We start from the raw sequence: 19,358 nt of genomic DNA on the forward strand, positions 1-19,358 counted from the left end.
CCTTGATTGTGAAATGACTTGCTTGACGTTATGGTTTAGCAAGCGTGAATTTCCTCAATTGTTTTTTATAATTTAGATATTTAGTTCTTCAAATTTATTAATTTTAAAGATGATAAAAAAAATTTTTATTAGTCATCATGGTAAATTAGGACGTGCGGACGACTCATCATTTTGTAATTATTTTTCTATTGGAAAAAATTAATTTGATCTTTGAACATAGCCCAAGAGGTAATTTCTCTCTTTTTTTTCTCTCAGTTTTCTTGTTCCATGTGATAGTCTATGATATGTACGTAAATAACATGATGAATTGATGTTAAATGTCAACGAGGTGTCTAATTCCATAATTGGACATTGTTATTTAATAGAAAATTGATATAAAAAATAATCATTAATTAAGTTTAATAGAAAATTTTCAGAATATATTATGGATTAGGAAACTTGATTTAAAAATTTTAAAAGGATACATGTAGGCATTAGTATCATGATCTGGCCTGACACACAATTCACTCATATATATACAAATTATATAAAAGAAAGGAATATCCCAAAACTCCTACCCCTTTCTTTCTTGTAGCTCGCTCATCATTCATCATGCAATATTCATCGTGCATCAAGCAGCTTCCACGGCAACTCCTTTATTTTTCTGCCTGGTCAGAACAAAACTGGGCAGCGGAAGGTTGCTGGGCGGCGGCGACAGCGAGTAAATACACTCCTCCTCTTCCTCCTTCTCCGTTAAACCCTCTGCAGCTTCGTGCACCTCTTTCCTCTCTACCCGCGCCTGACCTTTTGGCTCACGCCCGCACTGAGAGCTGCTGCTTCCCTTCCTCTGATTCCCGGGCTTCGGTTGCTTCTCCGTCGATCTCGTTGCCTTGGTTGGAAGAGGAAGAAGAGGGGGCTGAAACTGGAGAGAAGCAGGAGGAAGAGAGGCCCAATAACTCATCTGCTGCTGCTGCTGCTGCTGCAAATTATAATGCGATATAGGTCCAAAATATTGGTGATTAGGAAGGAGTTGATTCAAGGATGATGAGTTGAGAGACATGTGTCTGGACCTCATCGCAAACCCTCCTCCTCCTCCTCCTCCTCCTCCTCCTCCCGAAGAATCAACAACTGATCTTCTTCGGGATTGATCTACCATAATGCTCTTCATTTCAAATAAGCAAATTCAATACCTACAGATTAAATGAAAACCAGACCATTTACATACGATCATCTGCGTGTTCCATGGCTGCTTCATTTATACAGGAGAAGCAGCAGGAGGATCGACGCTCGCACCATATACGATATCTTCTTGTTTAGGTGACGAAGGTATCGCGCCTACTTGGAATCCGGAGACAAACACAAAGATAATAACGTGTGAGTGCGGGTACGGCGGCCGACCTTTGGATGTGGTCCGTAAGATGGCAGGCGATGAAGCCATCGGACGGTCGTCTGCGTTATCGGTTGCTCCCGCGGGCCGCGCGGAAAGCGACGGAAACCCGCTTCAGCTTTAATATTATGAATTTATTATGCGCGTGTGCGGTAAGTTTATTTATGGACAAAAATTAAGAAGCCGTTTTTTTAAAAAAAATCGTCTTATTTTTATTTTATTTTTTATTATAATAATTATTAAATTATCCTTCAATATTATTTATTATTATCTCCTATTTAAAATTTTAAATTAATCAAACATATTATAATAATTAGGATGATCTAAACAAAAATGATAGAGATTCACATTGTAATTGTTATAGTACAACTTAAATTCATATTTATATTATAATAGTTATTAAATTATAGTTGTTATAATATGTTCAATTGATTAAAGATTTAAATAAAAGATAATAAAACAGTATTTAAAAATATTTAAATAAATATATATGATTGAATAATAAAATAAAATATTTTTTAATTAAAAATCAAAGTACAGTCCTGAATAATTTAGAAATACAAAAGCGTCACTTTTGTCCTTTATTTATTGCAACTACTTGTGAGTTGTGTCAAATAAATACTGACCAATATTTTATTTTTCAATTAATTGTAAATAATCCCACTTGGCTTAATCACATGCTAGTTAATTTGTTTCCACAAAACAGAAACATTAATTAAACCCAAGCTGGATTTATATTTAATCTTTATTTGTAGTTCTTTACTTTGTTTAATTAGAAGAGGAAAAAAAAGAGTTCATTTTGGTGGAAAAAGATTGATGATGACATCAGAAAGGTCTGGCGACATCAAGATCCACGGCCACATGGTTTTCTTTCTTTCTTCCAAGTTGTGGTTTCAAGCGAAGCGCCGGCAAACCTTCTTAAAGTTTAAAATTGTTTTTATCATTATACGACTTCTCTTTTTTTTCAAAAAGAGAATATGTTAAAAGAAATAAGAAGGAAAAGAATAAATGGCAAGGAAACACCTCGTCATCTTGACCTTGTATTCTTGACTTTGAGCTTATCTGCCACCTCCTTCGAGAAAAAAAAAATGAGGGTGCCATATGAATACAATTCTTTACGGTCGCAAGTTGCAACATAGTCAAGAAGAAGCATGAGGAAACAAAGAAAAGAAACTAGTGGTTAACTACAGCAATTCGTTGATGCTTAAGAACACCGAAATGGAGGAAAATGTCCTAGCTTTCTATAGTTTCTTGCATCCTCAAGCTTTCTTCTATCATTTACCGAGAAAAGCATTGCCTAATTAATCATTTCACGTATTCATCTCCAACCACAAACAGGAAGGTCACAAATTGCAACTGCCGTCCAGCCATAAGAACTTGTTTCTCGAGTGCAAACTAAGTGGGAAATGGGAAATGTGTCAGAATTTTTTAGTGGCCTTTCATCACTCAAAGGCCCACTGGTTCTCTCTGCGGGTCTCTTCTACTTCTTCAGGTGTAAAGTCATTCTTTATATCGAAAATCCCGCGAATTTCTTCTGGAGTTTTGCCCCTAATCATATTGGCAACAGTTTGGCAAGTCAGATCTAGCAACGGTTTGATGTCCAGATAGTTTGCTGCCTGAAATCACATAAAGGAATAAATCAGAGAAGGATGGAATCCAAAGTTTGACATCAAACAGAAAATCATGTCAGCCTCCCAATGGACACAAGATGACGGATTCCACAAGTGGCCGGGCGGCACAAAGCATAACAAGTCGTACGAAAATCCAACGTCAAAAAAAAAGGAGAGGGGCGTGGGTATAGAGATAAGATGAGACTGAGGTGAGAGAGTGAACAGAAAAACACAAACTAAAAACAATAGACTTCTTGGTTTGACACAGTTGATGCCTCTCTAGACAGTCATATAATCCTGAGATTATTCAATTAACTACAGTCCCTGTCAATCAACTAGATGCCCAGGTTAAACATATATTTTCAAATAGCCCAATTCGAACATAACTTCAACATTCATCTTCAAATAGCCAATTTATTAATTTAGGTGGGATAATCATCCATAATGAATAGTTGCCATTGATCATAAAAGTAAGGATGGCAAGGATCATTCAAAACATTGGGTGACTCCCTGATGTCGCACCGAGATGAACAAAAAGCAAAACAAGATTTATTAAGTTGAAGGACAAGATCAAGAGGGAATAAGATCTCTTTTAAAGGCCTCAACCATGACCAATTTCCTTCAACTTAATGATAGCTAACTGATTACTAAAGTAACTTATTCAAACTTAGCAGTGAATAAACAAGATCCCAATTTACGACAACTAATTAAAATAAAATTCCACTTATTTTAAAACCCATAAAATTTGAGACTTTCTAATCTGAAATTCCTAATTTGAATTTGCATCACTCTACCCCACTAAAAAAACTTCTCTATCAAGTGAATTCACTGGAAATTCAAGATGAAACTTCTAAATTTTCTAAAATAAGCAACAAATTCGATGCCAATTCAACACCAAAGAACATTATATATAGGAATATTGCAAAACAAAAAACAAGTGGTGTATGGATTATTTGGAAAATTGGAATAATATTTTGCATCTTCCATTCTCTTACATTCATCACCATAATAAGAAATTAGACATCCTTGCTGGCATTATACCGACATTATTGGCAAGAGAGATTCTAATGCTACCTATTGCCTCCAACTTTCAATCTTCCTCGCTTTTATTTCATGGCTTGTCTCTTTGCTAAGTAAAATAACCACACAAACTCTATTATGTCAACAAATTAAACCTCTTCAATCACCATAATAAGAAATTAGACCTCCTAACAAACTTTCAAATACAGAAAACTTTGATGTTTTGTGAAGTATTTATTGTGCTTAGAAAAACTACGTGACTCGTATGTTAACAATATAGTTACTATCCGGTTCTAGGATCCAACTGTTGGTATTGGCATTATTGAGAAACTGCGAGTACAATGAGATAGGTTAATTCCCTAATTTATCACCTTAAAGAACCCCAACATAGAGTAACATTTGATGCATTGAGGATGCAAAATTCATCTCATTGTAAAACCACTTAACAAAATCTTTGTATAAGATGAGAATCTCAATACACCAAATACCTTATGTGCAATCGAAAACAACTTACTCAAATACATACCTTTCAATTTATGCTTACATCTACATAGAGAAATAATATTTCTATGATAACAACAGAGATACCTAGATAAGCCTCTCAACACCAAGTATAACAAAGGTGTCACCCTTGTTAAACTTCTTTCTCGACACCAAATTGAGAAATACAAGAAAAATCTCCTTGATCTTCTATAATCGATGTATATGTCCTAAAACGCTGTGGCGGCAATGGCATAAAAACTAGGTGAAAAATTCATTGGACACCAATATTTAGATTGAAAACCTTGTAATAGAATTGTAGGGGGTGTGGGGCCTAAGCGGAGTGGGAATGCCCAGGCGTGCTGCCTCGACTTGCGCAACCACACTGCCGAGTTCTGCAGCCCAATCAATAAAAACTCAAGAACATTTCGGTAGAGATTCAGGATTTGTTTCAACAATAACTAGTTCATGCAGAGAAAGAAACCGAAATATATCCAAGATCAAGAGGAATAAAAGAATATTTCCAATGAGGATTACCAATCAATTACAAACTGTGGTCTCAAGAAAGTGAGAAGGGAGAGAAACGAACCAGGATGAGGTCGAAGAGAGTAGCCTGGTCGACCTTCACGAACTCCGCTTCCCAGGCCTTGAACCCTTCGGCCTCCGCGCCCCCGAGGATGCCATCCTGGCCGGCACTGCAGTAAACGTCGACGCGCATCTTGCAATACTCAATCACCTTGCCGAGTATCTGAGAGGTGACATTGGGGAGAGGAACGTTGCCATGGGCGCAGCCGTCCTCGATCATATGGCGGATGGTCTGCGACTGCGCAGCCACCGCCTCATCGACCTCGAACTCCTCCCCTTCCGAGCTCAACAGGGTTACCTTCTTCTCGCCGTCCAACGCCATTGGATGTGATGCAGATCGCCGCAGGGGTTTCGAGTGGGAGAGGGTTTCGATCGTCGATGAAACAAAACCGGAGAGGAAATGGAGACCTTGGGATGGATGACGTTCGTTTCAAAGTATCTGGAATTGCTTTATTATACGTCCAAGAATGGTTCAAAATATCACATTTGCCCCTTCCAGATTATCTAAGTTTAATTAAATATTTATTTATAATTTAATTAAAATATTGATTTGAAAATCAAATGTATAGTAATTCCGTACTTTAATATATTATAAATAATTTAAATTATAAATATTTAAAATATTTAAATACAAATATAAATAAATATAATCATAGGTGATTAGACAAATTAAATTTGATAAGTCAAATTTATTAAAAGATTGTATGAGTTTTCAAGTTCAGTCACCATCCTCCATATCCCATGCAATCGTTCAGATCTTCTTTGACTACTCGGGTTCGTTTATCAAGTTATATGATCTTTATTACGTGAATCACATAATCAATCAAGATTATAAAAAATGATGTCTAGATAAACTTCAAGTAGGTAAAATTATTAAATGATAATCCACTAGAGATGACTGGCTATGAAAAATTCATTTAGTGTATTACATTTATTAAATGATGTCTAGATATGATTTCGACTGTAGCCTCTAGGAAAGTGTTTAATCCACGTACCTGTTATTCCCAATATTATGCCACGTGCTGCTGTAGCACTTCGATACATTGCAGAACAATCAGCAAGTAGTGAAGTTGTAGATGAATGATGGAAGCACAATAAGCCTGATGAGTGCTTAAGATCAGACCGAAGCATATAAGATTTTGCTAAAATCGACATTCATTGAATCACATCCATCACAGAAAACCCTAGCAACACAGTTTCACATTCCAGCATAGCCAAAATTAATGCAGCAAAATTCCTTAGACAATGGGAAAGGAAAATAATGTCCAAAGGGGTGTTTTGATCATCTTAAACGAGGAACTCAAAATTAGAGTAGCACTGCTCTCAAGTAGAAAAGAAATGGTTTGATCCAAAGATAACCAAGAAACAGATAATGATCAAAGAGAGACAGGCAGAAGTAACGTCAACCGTCCATAAATGAAACCTCCTCATAATTGTAGCTTTTATTTCTGTTTCCCTTTTTCTGTCCGAATTTCTCCTTTCATAGAATTTTTCCAAGTTTTTATTGTTTTTTATTCTTCAATCTCAGAAAAGCCTCCCAGTTCTAGCATGGCAAATGCTTGAACATCGAGAGTGAACCAACTTCAAAATGTGTCGCTCCTGAGTAAACTTCGTCCAGGTTTGATCTTATCAGAATCTGCAATAATGACTTGACCATTTGCATCCCAATTGTGATTTACTGGCACTTGTATCTGGTTACTCAAATTCCCAGATGCTGATCTGCTAAGAAGAAGCTCACTAGGATTTGGTAATCTCATGCTGTTCTGGTAAGTATATCCTATTCCATGACAAGCCGCCAGATTATTGAAGTTTGGAGATGTTGGCAAGTCACTAGAAGCATTACCTGACTGTTTCTCAGTTGGCGGCAAGACCCAATTCATCCAATCATGATGCCTCCTTATCTTATCACCCTGCAATAAGAATCAAAATGAAAAATAAAAGGTCTAGCAAAAAGTGATAGATAATAGAATGATATAGAAAGCGTTCCACAAACAAAGAGACACAGCATGAAGGTACCTGCACTTCAACAATCGTTGATAGCCGTAATGTTTCTAAAATAAATTCTACACTGTTTGTTAATTGCTTGACCTGGAAAAGACAGAAAGGTAAATTTTGTTAATGGCATGAAAAACACTCTCATTGGCAGAATAAAGGAAGATCTTAGTAAAAAGAAAATATCATATGAGACCATAAGTTTGAAATCACAGTATTTGTATCTACGGGTAGAAAGTAGAAGCAAATGTAGTTTCAGAGTTTTAAGGGACAATAGGCCACAAATAGCATATGCAGGCCTTGCAAGCAAAAGGCCTATTCATAGTCTCTGATTGCAAATGCAAATAGATTATAACTTATTAGTCTTAAAGCTCGTAAATATCAGTAAAGAAATACTTAAACATCTTATAATCTGAATATTATCATCATTATCAGTCTGTGACTAGATGAATCTTATCCATCCTTTCCATGAGCACTACATCATTATGAAACTGTATTGTTCTCAACTGTTTCTTCCCTGAGGATCCCGGAGTCTTCTTTTGCATTTATTTCTTTGGCAATGCTTTTGTGTTCGCTTTTTCCATCATCAATTGAGTTGTCCCTGACTGGTAACTTGAGTGAGCATGTGAGGATCTCAAAGAGCAGAAGCACCTCCCTGATTGTGTTGACAGAACACTGAGTATTATAATTCTTTTAGCCAAATGAGTATTCCTCTCTCCTATCACAACAGTATCACACAACCTAGCAGCATGTCACAGCTCAAGCAAATTCCTCACGATGGTCTTCTCAGTAATAAGCCCTCCAGTGCTAGATCTACAATCAATATACCAGCTGATGAATGTCTGTGCTTTCTTCATCAGAGTACTACTAGGAATTCACCAATTTAGTCCATGGCCTCCTTAGTCGATGAAGATAATTTTAATGCTTGTATCATGCAAAAATCCAAAACCAAAATTTGGATTCTAAACTCAAAGGGTGTCAGACCATATTTGATAATACCTTTAAGTTAACAATATCTCATCCTACTAATGTCACTCTAGCAAATGGTTCTCTCATCAGTTTTCTTGTGATATCAGCCCGCAGATTTTCCATTACCAACATACAATAAAAGAGAAAGACAGAGAGAAGCCAGTTGGTCTTTAAAGGCCAGATGCAGTCTTCAATGAAAGCCAAGTGTAGTTTTCAGTGAAGGCTAGCAACCAAACAACCCTCCCTTCCTTTAGAAATAAAAGAGAAAAACGTTTTTCCTCTTATAGCAATAGTTGCTTATTGTTGTTGATTAAAAATTGTTGCTGGTTGCTGCTGTTTAGAAAATAACAAAATGGAGAGAAAAGAGAATAAAAGAGAGAAAAAGCAAGGAAAAAGAAGAAGAGAAGAAAGAAAAAAGGGAAAACATTAGGCAAGAAAAAAGGGAAAACATTAGGCTTCTGAATTCTGAAGAAGAAATTAAGGGTTTGGGACAATAGAAGTCATCCTCTGAATTCCTAAGAGAACGGGTAAGGAATTTATGCTTGTCATTAAGTGAACCTCCTCCCTGACCTTGGAATTATGAGAATACCATGATTGATTTATCTCTTTTGTTGAAAGGTGTACTTTGTTTAGCACTTTCACTTCTTGTATGAGATGATTTTCTCCGTACTCTGTAAATTTGCTCAATTTTTTAAGAAAGTGCAAATGCAATATTTGCTTATCTCATGTTATTTATTGTCATTTTGCTTTATTATTATTATTTTTTTGTCACTAGATGGGCTACTCCTAGTACGCATAAGAACACTCCCAATCCTGATAGATATAATATATTAGGCAACGCTTATCTTGTCCATAAGAAAAAAAAAAGGTTCTTTAAAAAAGTCTCCTGGGAAGCATCAAGATATATTGACCTAATGAGTATGACACCTAATGTTTTCTCAGAATTAATTCATCCTCCGGTAACAAAGATGAAATACTGACTGTTTTTGCATAACATTCTTAAGGTTACCATTAGGCACATAAGTTCACTGAAAAATATATATATAAATTAATAAACAGATAAATAAATAATAAAAAACTGGAACATAAATGAACCCTATCATATAACAGTAATCTAACTTTTCAATTATAAAGATTACTCTAGCTAACAACAAGAGGAAAAACCAATGGTTTTGCATCTTCTCCAACCTTGTTAAAAATTCAGAATGAAACATTACAAAAACAAATGCCATAAACATAGATATACATATATATTACATGCATTATCCATAGACTTTTTCATAACACGCTACATTGAGTTCTCTCAAATCTGAATGACAAAATCAAGGGTTATGTTAGGTCCCAGAACAAAACAATTGCCCTGTGAATAAGAATTTTAATTTTGTTGGTTATAAAATTAGATCATCACTGATAAGTAATGGACAGTGCCTTCATCAGATAAGTACCTCAATATGCAAATGATAAATAAAGAGACCAAGTAGAAGTTCGACCATGATCATATGACTATATTATCCATTTGCAAAAGAGAGTACTTTCAGACAGAGGTAAAGAAGAGTAAATATATCATAGAAGAAAATAAGTTAGAGAAAAGGTCAAAAAAATGGAAAAGCATGCCAAGATGTATTTAGAGGAGTTTTCTTCCTTCAATTCCATCCGCTTAGCTTTTCTATTTCTAAGAAGAGGACCATAACAAATAGATAATCAACTGAAAGTATCAATATTTGGTCATTTTCAGTATGCATTGCAGCATGCTAACATAAATTCAAATGAATTTCACACTTTATAATAATTGAATAGTCAATTGAATTAAAATTTTAGAGAAATAACAAGAATATAACAATATCTAGATTAACAAAATGGTTGAGGTGTCATTAGTTAAATTTATCTTGATATGCTTTGATGTGTTTTATACTCCTTGGGACAGGTAACATGGGAGAGATTAGCTCTGCCAATTCGTATTGCATTTCAATAATCTACCAAAATAATAAATTTTGATCTCATCTCAACACAACACAGAATTTCAAAAAATGATTTTAGTATCATTGTGTAAGAAGGAAGATGCCATATAATGTTGTTCTAAATATGGAGAGATAAGCATTATACCATGAGATTTTGAAAGGTGTGATGAAGGGAAGGAGAAGAGATAACATACAAATATAAATTATAATTACACAAGTTGAATTGATAGGATGTTAATGCCTGTTAGGTAGTTAATCAAAACTAAAATTAATAGTAGTAATTAAATGTTTTTAAAAAATTGGATATTTCTAACAATATAGATTTATAGAGTAGTTGATTCACAATTTGTAGTTGTTATATTTATATACTTCCTCTTAAAATTTTAAAATATATATACACAATAGATGATACCAAATTATTTATTTTAAACATATTGGTTGATCTTAATAAAAAATGGAAAAAAATACAACTGAAGAACATTGCACACTTGCTTCAAAATCCCAAACAAAAATGCACTGCAGTAATTGATAACTATGGAAATATCACTGCAACCTATTAAATAGGAAGCTTATGACAATTATGCAGAAAAGAACTACCTGCTCTTCAATGATTGAGAAGGAAAGTTTAGAATAAGATTATGTTAAACATGCCAATGACAATTCATGTTGCACTACACACTACAAAGGCAACACAACTAGAGAACCAAAGGATACATGGTATGAACATGAAATAATTGCAGGAAAAAAAACATTAAGCGGTTATAAGTTACTCTATTAAAACCAGCGATCAGAGACACGGGGACCCATCCTTGTTCATCCATGTTCTGCCTCAGATAAACGTCTCTGCACAAGTTTTCTGCACTGAAGGATGGAAAAGCAATTGCTGAACCCAAACATGACTTAAATTATGTCAATAACCATATCAAATAGCAAAAGGTATGTTCACCTGAAATAATAATCTATCTGCTTCAATAAATTAGAACGCTGTGGATCAACAGTTGGAAAAAACATCTGAGGAGGCACTGCTGGATGAGGTACAAAGGGCACACCTCCAGGAGGTGGCTGAGTAGCAATATAAAAGAAAGGAGAAGGTACATCTGAAAGGCAGATTAAACCGCCATGATAAGTAAATGATACCAAAACTAGCTAGGAGAATACCAGATCAAGATGAGAAAACATACCAGGAAAAACCATCGGATTGCCAAAAGGCCCCACCTGAGGAGGACCGAAGAAAGGAGGCGCCACTGGTGAAGTAGGCGACCTGAGAAGCCTGGCATTCCGCGGCTGCATGCGGACATCTGTGCCACCTGCATTCCGACGATATCCATCATAGACTCCGCGCTCAACATCACGGTGATTACTATAGTTGTTGTGAGAACCAGCACCCCCACCATTGTTCCACCTCCGGTTGCCACCATAGCTTCTAAGGTCGCTACCATCATCGGCATGTAATACCGACCTGCCTAGGGAATTTCGACGGTCCCAATTCGTGTTCTTCCTGGTAATCTGGTCTCGAGGTGAGACTGAGATTTCTGAAGGTGTATGCTTCTCCGAATTTGCCATAGTTGATGAAGTCGGCGATGGCGAAGGCAGTGCCATCCCACCATCACCAGCTACGCCGCCGCTACTAGTATTGCTGCCGCCACCACGTTTCATTGATTTCTGACGGGCAGGAGTCGTATGATTCCGGGACAGAGATGGATTAGAATTGGGCTTTGGCGAAGAAGTAGAAATCTCAGTGCCCTAAGCAGAATAAAGAATCACAAATAGATTACCGGAACAGCACGTACAGTTGCTTAGATCGATGCTATTACAAAGCCTATGGGATTTTGATCAAAACCAGGAAACTCTCACCGCGGGCGCAGAGAGAGGCGCCTCAGAAAGGGCTTTCAGCGCATCGGACGACGACGATTTGGGGGAGGGTTTGGCGGTCTCGGAGAGAGCGGGCCAGGACGCGGCTCCCCCCATCACCGCGCCGCCCGCTTTCACCGACACATTGTCCGGCCGCTTCCAAGCCTGCTTCTTACCTTGTGCAGCGTCCCCAAACGCGTCTTCTGCATGCACCTCCTGGGGAGATCGATCTGAGATCTCCAGGTCGGCGATCGCGACGGCTGGCGACGGGGAGGAAAGGGAAGGCGGGGCATCGGCGGCAGGGCCCTCGGGCTCCGCCCCGTTGACCAGAGGCCAAGGGTGGCGGGCGGCCAATGAGGCACGAGGGGAGAGGGATGGGGAAGAAGGATCAGCAGCGGCGGCGGCGGCCATGAGACAGAGGAGGGGGGTTAGGGATAGCGTCACGAATGCGGGAACTTGGCCGGCGATGGGATGTATAGAAGGTAAAGGAATATAATTGGTGGTTTTCTTCGCCCGCAAGACTCCGACGAGGCTACAAAATAAGTCACCGCAACCAACGGACTACGGGAGCCGGGAGCCGGGAGCCGGGAGCCGGGAGCCGAGGCCCGGAAGGGTACAAAAAAAAAGTCACTCAGCCTACGGGCTACGGAGCCGCGAGGGAGAGCTAAGAGATAGCGAGGGTCTCTCCTCTACCTCTAGTGCATCTCTCGCGCCGTCCGTTTTATTCCCCTTCAAAGCCTCGTGACAATACTCTAGTTTTATTTATTTATTTATTTATTTTATTATTAAACAAAATAATGTTTATGTATCATCAACTTATATTTTAAAAAAATAAGGACAACGCAAAGACAGAAAAACGTCTCTTATTTTTATCGAATTATAAAAGGATTTTTTTTTTATAAAAAAGGAATTGTACTTTTTTTATAAGTTCAAAAGTATTTAATAACTAATCTATTACTAAAATTAAATTATTAGATAAACAAATGTAATTTAGAAATCATAATTTAAACTTGACTTTTTTCACTTGACTGTCCAAATTTTAAAAATGAAATCTGAAGTTTACTATAAATTTCATCTATATATAAAAAAAGATAGATATTTTGTAAAATAAAAAGGTGACAAAATTATACATCATTATAGCAAAAACTATTATATCGCAGAAAATCTTATGGATCGTTGAACTAAGTGCTTCAACAATCTCATTCTGTCATTCACCTCAAGTATCAATCATCAAAGTCAAGGTTATGTTTTCTTCTCTTGCATTAATCATAGTATAAAGTTAAAAAAATAATTTCATAACTAAAAAAAATCATGAATTCACGAATAGATCTCACAATTTTTCTGAATCAAATTTAATATTTAAGATTATTTAAATAATAATGATAAAAGTTGAACATCAAAAAATCATGAATAATTTTTTTAATCTTTTCGTATGTATGAAAAAAGGGATTTGCTGATTAGACTACAAACTAATGCATCGTATATTAAGCATTCTACAGCTACAGTATCAAGATCCACAAGGATGTGTGCCAGCAAAAGGTGAACAAGCAGGATGTGAAAGAAAACAAATAAGCAAGTACACTGCTAAAAGATAGAGCCCAAGTTCCTCTCTAGTTTACGAATTTACAGAGGGAGGAAAATATCTAGATATCTCTTCTACAAAGTGGACAAGAGCCGTGCCTAATGAGCCAGCTATCGATGCATGGCAGATGGAACAAATGTTGGCAATGAGGCAGGCACCTCACTGTTTCATCAGTTTCGAAGTCCTGAAACCACAATCACAAAATCGTTGGTCAAAACATGCTCAGATGTCATGTTGTTTTCCACAAAGCTATAACAAAATTATGCAAGCGGAATTGTTGTATAAACTAAGATGGAAGCTTGGTCACAATGTTGTTGATTCATTACTCCTGGATTTTAACATTTACCTTCTTAGTTATTTTTTAAAAAGTTGTAAGCACAGAACACTTAATAATGGTAGCCATTCATAGTCTTCGACAAATGTAGTTCATGTACCTTATTAGATGCATTTGCTTTTTAATAGTTTGATTGCAATTTTATACTTTAAAGAATAATATGAACAAGGAAATCTACCTGCAGGCATACTGAACAGCAGAATTTGTCACCTGCAGCTTCAATATTCGCTGCAGTAATTTTGATCTTTGGGAGCCTTGTCACAGAATCCATGGATAACCCTCCTGTCATGCTATCTGTTGCGAATAAATCAGAGGGCTCTACAGAAGGCAAGTCAATAGCACTGATCTGCGCTTGAGTAAAGTTTAATTAGATTAGTACAGTGTAGCATGGGCATCTTCCTTGCAATTGATTATTTACAACTCAGAAAGAGCAAGTACCTGGCTTTGCACGGCATTCTGCATTGCTGGGTCAACCTTTTCCCGAACAATTCTTCCACTCAACAGGCTACATATTATGTCGAACTGCAAGAGAATGAAGTTTGAATTACTTTTCAGAAGAAAAAAAAACACAAATGCTTGTTGTTTTGAATAATCTAATACTTAAAATTTCAGAGTAATAGTACTGTTTTAACTCCTCAATATATACATATAGCAGGATCATTTAAAACTGCAAATGCATATTGATTAAACCATAAAAGATGTATTATGACTAGGCCATAAAATTTCAGAATATTATGGCATGTTGGCTTGTCTAATTTGAGAAAGTGGAGCAATCAAAGTACCATTAACTTATGTTGATCAACTCCTACAAAAAAAAGATTCCGACTCAGCCGTGATGTATGATAACATATTCGGTCATGTTATGCAACCAAAACTGTGTAAAGTTTTATAGGATTTCAGAAATATTACTAACTGGTTAAGTCCTCAACTAATATGTACATCAATGACTTGTAGCAAGTTTATATTGATTGAGCCCTAACATTTGCGAACATATTATACGCTGCCAAACTGTTTATACTCATAATATCTGGATACTGAAGGTATATAGTGTTTAAGCCCTCAATTAATTTGACTATTTAACAATTTTTTAGCAATTTACTTTTGGTTGAATACAGAAATTTTTTTAATAAGCCATCGAAAATGAAAAATATAATGCATGCCTTGCACCAAATTTGTTTAGATTCATATGACGATTGGCATAAAGGGTATTCTTTCTTCTAGACCGCAATGATTTTCATCATCGAAGCAAATTATAGTAAAGTTTTCTTGATCGAGGCTATTTGATTAGTTTGACTTACCACATATAAAACACTCCAAATTCCTGAATCACTGGATCTCCATAAATATAGAGATGACTCAACAGCTTCAATGGAGAAGACTGCCCCTGAAATAGCTCCAATTCCAGCCCCACGTAGTAATCCGCTCTCAGTCGCTAGGCCAATAAGAGCACCAGTGATTGCCCCTACTAGTGAACCAACTGCACATAAGAAAAAAACAACATCAAAATCAAATAAAGAAAACTTCCAAAATAAACAGAAATAGAAGTTAGAGCAGGAACAACCCATAGAACATTTTTCTTCTGTAAAGGTAGATTGATGATGAGGTGTTTAAGTCCTCTTATGAAAAAGCTAGTTAAAGAGCAGCATATCAATGACATGCAGCACCCCATCCAAACGCATGTTTCAAACTAAGAGAGAGCACATGAAAATTTACAATTCAAATAATATCGTGCTCTTTAGTAGGTTTGACAATCGATCATATTTTTCCTTAACAATTGATGCCTACCCATATAGTTGCTCGGATTCAATAAAGTGCAAATAGAGAATTTCTTGTAAGAAATTGATCTGTCCAGCTTGCTTCAGCAGATCGTTAATCAAATTTAGGTGGAAACCATTAGTCAAGTCTAACATTATAGATCTATACGTAGGCAATCTTTAAGTGAGTAAAAGGGACTGCCATTAAATGACTTATTCAATAGATCACCAAATAAAGATATGGCAGCTTTAGAAAGAGGCAGATGCGCTGAGTAATACGGTTCCGATTCTCTCCCATTTGTTCCTCTCCCTACTACGGAAATCAGATGAAGCATAGTCGAATTTAACTAAAATCGATAATGATGGTATACGAACGGGATACCTTAGCCGGCTAAGATTAAGCGATTCAACTAAAGGAAGGGAGACAAAAACGAAGAACAAAACAAAAGGGGAAAGAAAATAAAAGAAAAGCCCAACCTATTGCGAAAACACAGGTGAAAACCGCACAAGCGACTCTTTGTGCCACGAAAGAGACAGTGCATCGGCGGCCGCCTCTCTCCCCGCCTCTCCTGGCCGCCGAAGACGGGAACGAAGTGGAGGATCTGAAGGAAGCAGTGCGGGCAAATCCGTCCATTGTTTTCGATCTGCTGATGGAAGAAGCCAAAGTGATGATAATATAGAAAGAGAAGGGGGGCAGAGGGAGGGCGGATGCTTAAGGGAGAAGAAGAAGGAAGAAGAAGAAGCAGAGGCGCGCAATTAATGCAAAAGGGAACCAACCCCCTTCCGTGGCCGTTGGCTTAGCGTAGCGTGGTGCAGTAGCAGCAGAGCCTGGTGGTGGTGGTTAGAAGAGAAGCGGTCGTGCCGTGGTTTTTGATTTTTGAACACGGAATTCGCGTAGCATAACCTTCCAAATTGGACTTCTCAAGGCTCACAAGTCACGTGTGATGAATGATCCACGAAAGCAATAACTGCCGGAGTTGGAACACGACCAGAATTTTCTTTTATTAGTTATAATTGACTCACTTTGCCTGATCTGATCTTCACAGCGGCAAAATCTGGCTACATGCAGGGAAAAACATAGTTAGGGAGTGTGAACACGCTAAGTCGAAATTCAATCCTGTTTGTTTGATGAGATACGAGAGTTAAATTAAATCGAATCTAAAATCAATAAATCATGAAAATGATTATTTAAATTTGTTTATTTAGATTAATAAATTATTTATATTTATTTATTTAATTGATCGATATATATATTGAATGAATATATATATACCCTCGATCTCACCCTTTATTTTTCATTTTTCTTCCAAACAATTCTCATTCTACCAATCTATACTATTAATTTATTTAGTATTCTTATTAATTTTTCTATTTTTTATTCTTATATTGTTTATTTTATAATATCTCTTTAATCTTCATTATTGGTCGTAGATTTAATATACTATTTTCATAATTTTAAAATTTTTACTAATGCATTTTTTAATTTAAAGTATTTTTATCATAATTAATACTTTTTAAATATTCATAATGATCAACTATAAGACTAAAAATGTAAAAATATTGAATATGCAAGTGGATCTTATCCATCTTTTTAATATTCCTAAGATAAGGTCAATAGTATATTAAATTTAAATTTCATTAAAAAATTTATATCAATAAAAATAATCATTGAACACGAAATAAGGACGTCGAGTTAATTGAATCTATCGGATAGACATGGAGACAAAAATTATATGAATTTAAACGGGAGTCGATGGGTTAATTTAATAAATTAGTTAAATGGTTTCAATCAATTTAAAATGAATTGATTTTTTTAAAGATTTTTTTTTCCTCCCATGTTTTTCTTTCCTCCAACGACAGCAACTCTCCCTCCCATTTTTCCACAAAACACCGACAACTACCAGCCCTTCTATTGCCTCTTTGCTGTTTACTATCGGAGATAAGAGAGACAATAAACTACTTGACTTTCTTCGTTTTCGAATCTTCATTCGCCGACGGCTAAGTAAAGGTCAAATTTATAAAGAATTGGCATAAATATATATTGAAGAAATAATTAATTCATTTAACTAAGTTATTATGAGTTCCTAAGTTATTTTTATAAAGGGTTTGTAGATACGAGTTCAAATGGAGTTTGACTTATATTTATGAAGCTTTTGTTGTTTATAGAGATGAGTAAATGTTATTAATTAGAGATACATTTTCTTACTATGGACATAATAAATAGGTTTTATATATTTATATATTTTTAAAAAAGAATATTAAAATAAATATTTAAAAAAAGTGAAAAGGATTTTAAAATAATTAAATTATTAGAGTAAATAATTAATATGATTTATGGGTTTGAAATAATTTAATATACGGATTCATATGGGAATTGGAAAGGTTTGATTTAAAAAAAAATAAATTATAAATTATTTTTTATTATTATGCCTTTATAGTTTGTTTGATATACGGTTGATATTTCATATTATTGAGCTTATAATTTTATGTTGTATAACTTTTAGATGGATACCTAAATGAATTAATATGATTCAAATTAAAAATATAATAGATTTGGATCAATTGTTCAGACTAACTGATCAAATGTGAACTCAGAGAATTTAATAATTGTGATAAAAAAAATTAAAAATAATAAAGATATTAAATAGATAAAATAAAATATTAAAAAATAAAAATTTTGAAATTAATTTTATACCAGGGTATTATCGTTCGCAATTAATATTTTTTTTATAATCTAGGTTTGTAATTTTGTAATCCAACCTGGCGGTTAATATTTACTTACACATTGATGTTATATTATACATATTAATATTTATGTCATCCATGACATTTACTCATGATGGTTAAATAATAATTATTATAAATTATTTTAATCAATAATAAATGATGATTATTTAAGGTGATAGCAATAAGTCTGAATATTGATAAAAACCAAAATAAAAATAGTAGTTATATATAAGTTAAAGAACCTCAAGAAGTAATTAATATTGTGATATAAAATTATGATTTATTCTACTTCTTTACTTCTTAAATAAAATTTAATTTATATATCCATTTAATAATTCATTGCTTTTAATGACTTTCAATTTTATGATATTTTTTAATAGTATAATTGATTTCAACTTGTATACATAGAGTTGTTTATAAATCTCGATTGATTCTTAATTTTATACTATTATCAAATGGGGATAGCGGGAATTATATATGTACCTCCGACATGATAGTTAAAACTCAAGTTGACTATTGTATTGAAAAAAAAATCTTTTTTGTAAAGATGAAAAAAGGTTGAATATTGTATCGAATTGTTTATATTAGATTAAAGTAAAAAAATGTGATATTGTAATCAATTTTTATTAATAAAATATCTATTTTAATTGTTTTTATATATTTTGTTTGTTTATAATCTTTATTTTTTTAAAGTAATTAACATTTGATCTCGTAATTGAGTATTGATTATCAAATATTTTTATTAAAAATATTTAATAATTATTAATCAACTCGAATAACATATATATAATCAAATAATATTATTAAAGTATTTGATAACCATTAATTAACCGAATTAGTTGACTGCATTTGCTGGATAAAAATTGATCGAGGAGGAGAACATTTTGAGAAGCTTATAAAAGTAGATGTCTCATTTGGTAAATTAAAAAAAAATGCATTCTTTAATTATTATGCAATTTTGGATGCATCTTTAAGTATATATAAACTTTTAGATCTATTGTTGTAAATATATAGTAATTTATATTTATATTTTATTTTTTCTTAATTTATAATTCTTATTTCTATATTAAAATAAATTGTAATTTTTTATTATATATTTGTTAAAAATTGATAACCAATACAATATTTTA

General features: G+C 34.6%; 4 protein-coding genes across 6 annotated transcripts; all 4 read right to left on the bottom strand.

Moving 5' to 3' along the window:
* Window positions 1-431: 431 nt before the first annotated feature.
* Window positions 432-1,244, bottom strand: LOC141836885 (uncharacterized). The gene has a single exon (XM_074724354.1). It carries the CDS (start codon window positions 1,145-1,147, stop codon window positions 611-613), a length of 537 nt encoding a protein of 178 aa, XP_074580455.1. The 5' UTR covers window positions 1,148-1,244; the 3' UTR covers window positions 432-610.
* A 1,553-nt stretch (window positions 1,245-2,797) lies between these two features.
* On the bottom strand, window positions 2,798-5,418 carry LOC141840391 (SKP1-like protein 1A). The gene is made up of 2 exons (XM_074728366.1): window positions 5,066-5,418; window positions 2,798-2,982 (listed from the first exon to the last, which is right to left on the bottom strand). The coding sequence occupies exons 1-2, from the start codon at window positions 5,381-5,383 to the stop codon at window positions 2,809-2,811; spliced, it is 492 nt and encodes a 163-aa protein (XP_074584467.1). The 5' UTR covers window positions 5,384-5,418; the 3' UTR covers window positions 2,798-2,808.
* An 863-nt stretch (window positions 5,419-6,281) lies between these two features.
* Window positions 6,282-12,505, bottom strand: LOC141840818 (la-related protein 1C-like). Of its 2 annotated transcripts, XM_074728893.1 has the most exons (7): window positions 11,835-12,505; window positions 11,162-11,723; window positions 10,927-11,077; window positions 10,751-10,841; window positions 7,078-7,149; window positions 6,905-6,971; window positions 6,282-6,838 (listed from the first exon to the last, which is right to left on the bottom strand). In XM_074728893.1, the coding sequence occupies exons 1-7, from the start codon at window positions 12,240-12,242 to the stop codon at window positions 6,645-6,647; spliced, it is 1,545 nt and encodes a 514-aa protein (XP_074584994.1). In that variant the 5' UTR covers window positions 12,243-12,505; the 3' UTR covers window positions 6,282-6,644. The 2 variants fall into 2 exon arrangements, with proteins under 2 accessions (XP_074584994.1, XP_074584993.1); XM_074728892.1 differs by having other exon boundaries at window positions 6,282-6,971.
* Window positions 12,506-13,251: 746 nt separating this feature from the next.
* On the bottom strand, window positions 13,252-16,360 carry LOC141840820 (NEP1-interacting protein-like 1). Of its 2 annotated transcripts, none has more exons than XM_074728894.1 (6): window positions 16,279-16,360; window positions 15,979-16,145; window positions 15,046-15,224; window positions 14,186-14,269; window positions 13,926-14,093; window positions 13,252-13,597 (listed from the first exon to the last, which is right to left on the bottom strand). In XM_074728894.1, the coding sequence occupies exons 2-6, from the start codon at window positions 16,133-16,135 to the stop codon at window positions 13,475-13,477; spliced, it is 711 nt and encodes a 236-aa protein (XP_074584995.1). In that variant the 5' UTR covers window positions 16,136-16,145; window positions 16,279-16,360; the 3' UTR covers window positions 13,252-13,474. The 2 variants fall into 2 exon arrangements, with proteins under 2 accessions (XP_074584995.1, XP_074584996.1); XM_074728895.1 differs by having other exon boundaries at window positions 15,979-16,148; window positions 16,279-16,357.
* Between the last annotated feature and the right edge of the window lie 2,998 nt (window positions 16,361-19,358).

This window comes from Curcuma longa, chromosome 11 (assembly GCF_044706935.1).
Source record: "Curcuma longa cultivar G26 ecotype Majalengka, Jawa Barat chromosome 11, ITB_CL_G26_1.1, whole genome shotgun sequence".
NCBI classification, from domain to species: Eukaryota; Viridiplantae; Streptophyta; class Magnoliopsida; order Zingiberales; family Zingiberaceae; genus Curcuma; species Curcuma longa.

What these genes read in the sequence shown, in the direction of transcription:
- LOC141836885 (XM_074724354.1), bottom strand. Translation starts at nt 1,147, where the DNA reads ATGAAGAGCATTATGGTAGATCAATCCCGAAGAAGATCAGTTGTTGAT.
- LOC141840391 (XM_074728366.1), bottom strand. Translation starts at nt 5,383, where the DNA reads ATGGCGTTGGACGGCGAGAAGAAGGTAACCCTGTTGAGCTCGGAAGGG. An exon ending in CTCTCTTCGACCTCATCCTG is followed by an intron (nt 2,983 to 5,065) that starts GTTCGTTTCTCT and finishes ATGTGATTTCAG; the next exon opens with GCAGCAAACTATCTGGACAT.
- LOC141840818 (XM_074728892.1), bottom strand. Translation starts at nt 12,242, where the DNA reads ATGGCCGCCGCCGCCGCTGCTGATCCTTCTTCCCCATCCCTCTCCCCT. An exon ending in CAATCCGATGGTTTTTCCTG is followed by an intron (nt 11,078 to 11,161) that starts GTATGTTTTCTC and finishes TCTGCCTTTCAG; the next exon opens with ATGTACCTTCTCCTTTCTTT. An exon ending in CAGATAGATTATTATTTCAG is followed by an intron (nt 10,842 to 10,926) that starts GTGAACATACCT and finishes TCCATCCTTCAG; the next exon opens with TGCAGAAAACTTGTGCAGAG.
- LOC141840820 (XM_074728894.1), bottom strand. Translation starts at nt 16,135, where the DNA reads ATGGACGGATTTGCCCGCACTGCTTCCTTCAGATCCTCCACTTCGTTC. An exon ending in TTTGGAGTGTTTTATATGTG is followed by an intron (nt 14,270 to 15,045) that starts GTAAGTCAAACT and finishes ATTCTCTTGCAG; the next exon opens with TTCGACATAATATGTAGCCT. An exon ending in GCTGTTCAGTATGCCTGCAG is followed by an intron (nt 13,598 to 13,925) that starts GTAGATTTCCTT and finishes TTGTGGTTTCAG; the next exon opens with GACTTCGAAACTGATGAAAC.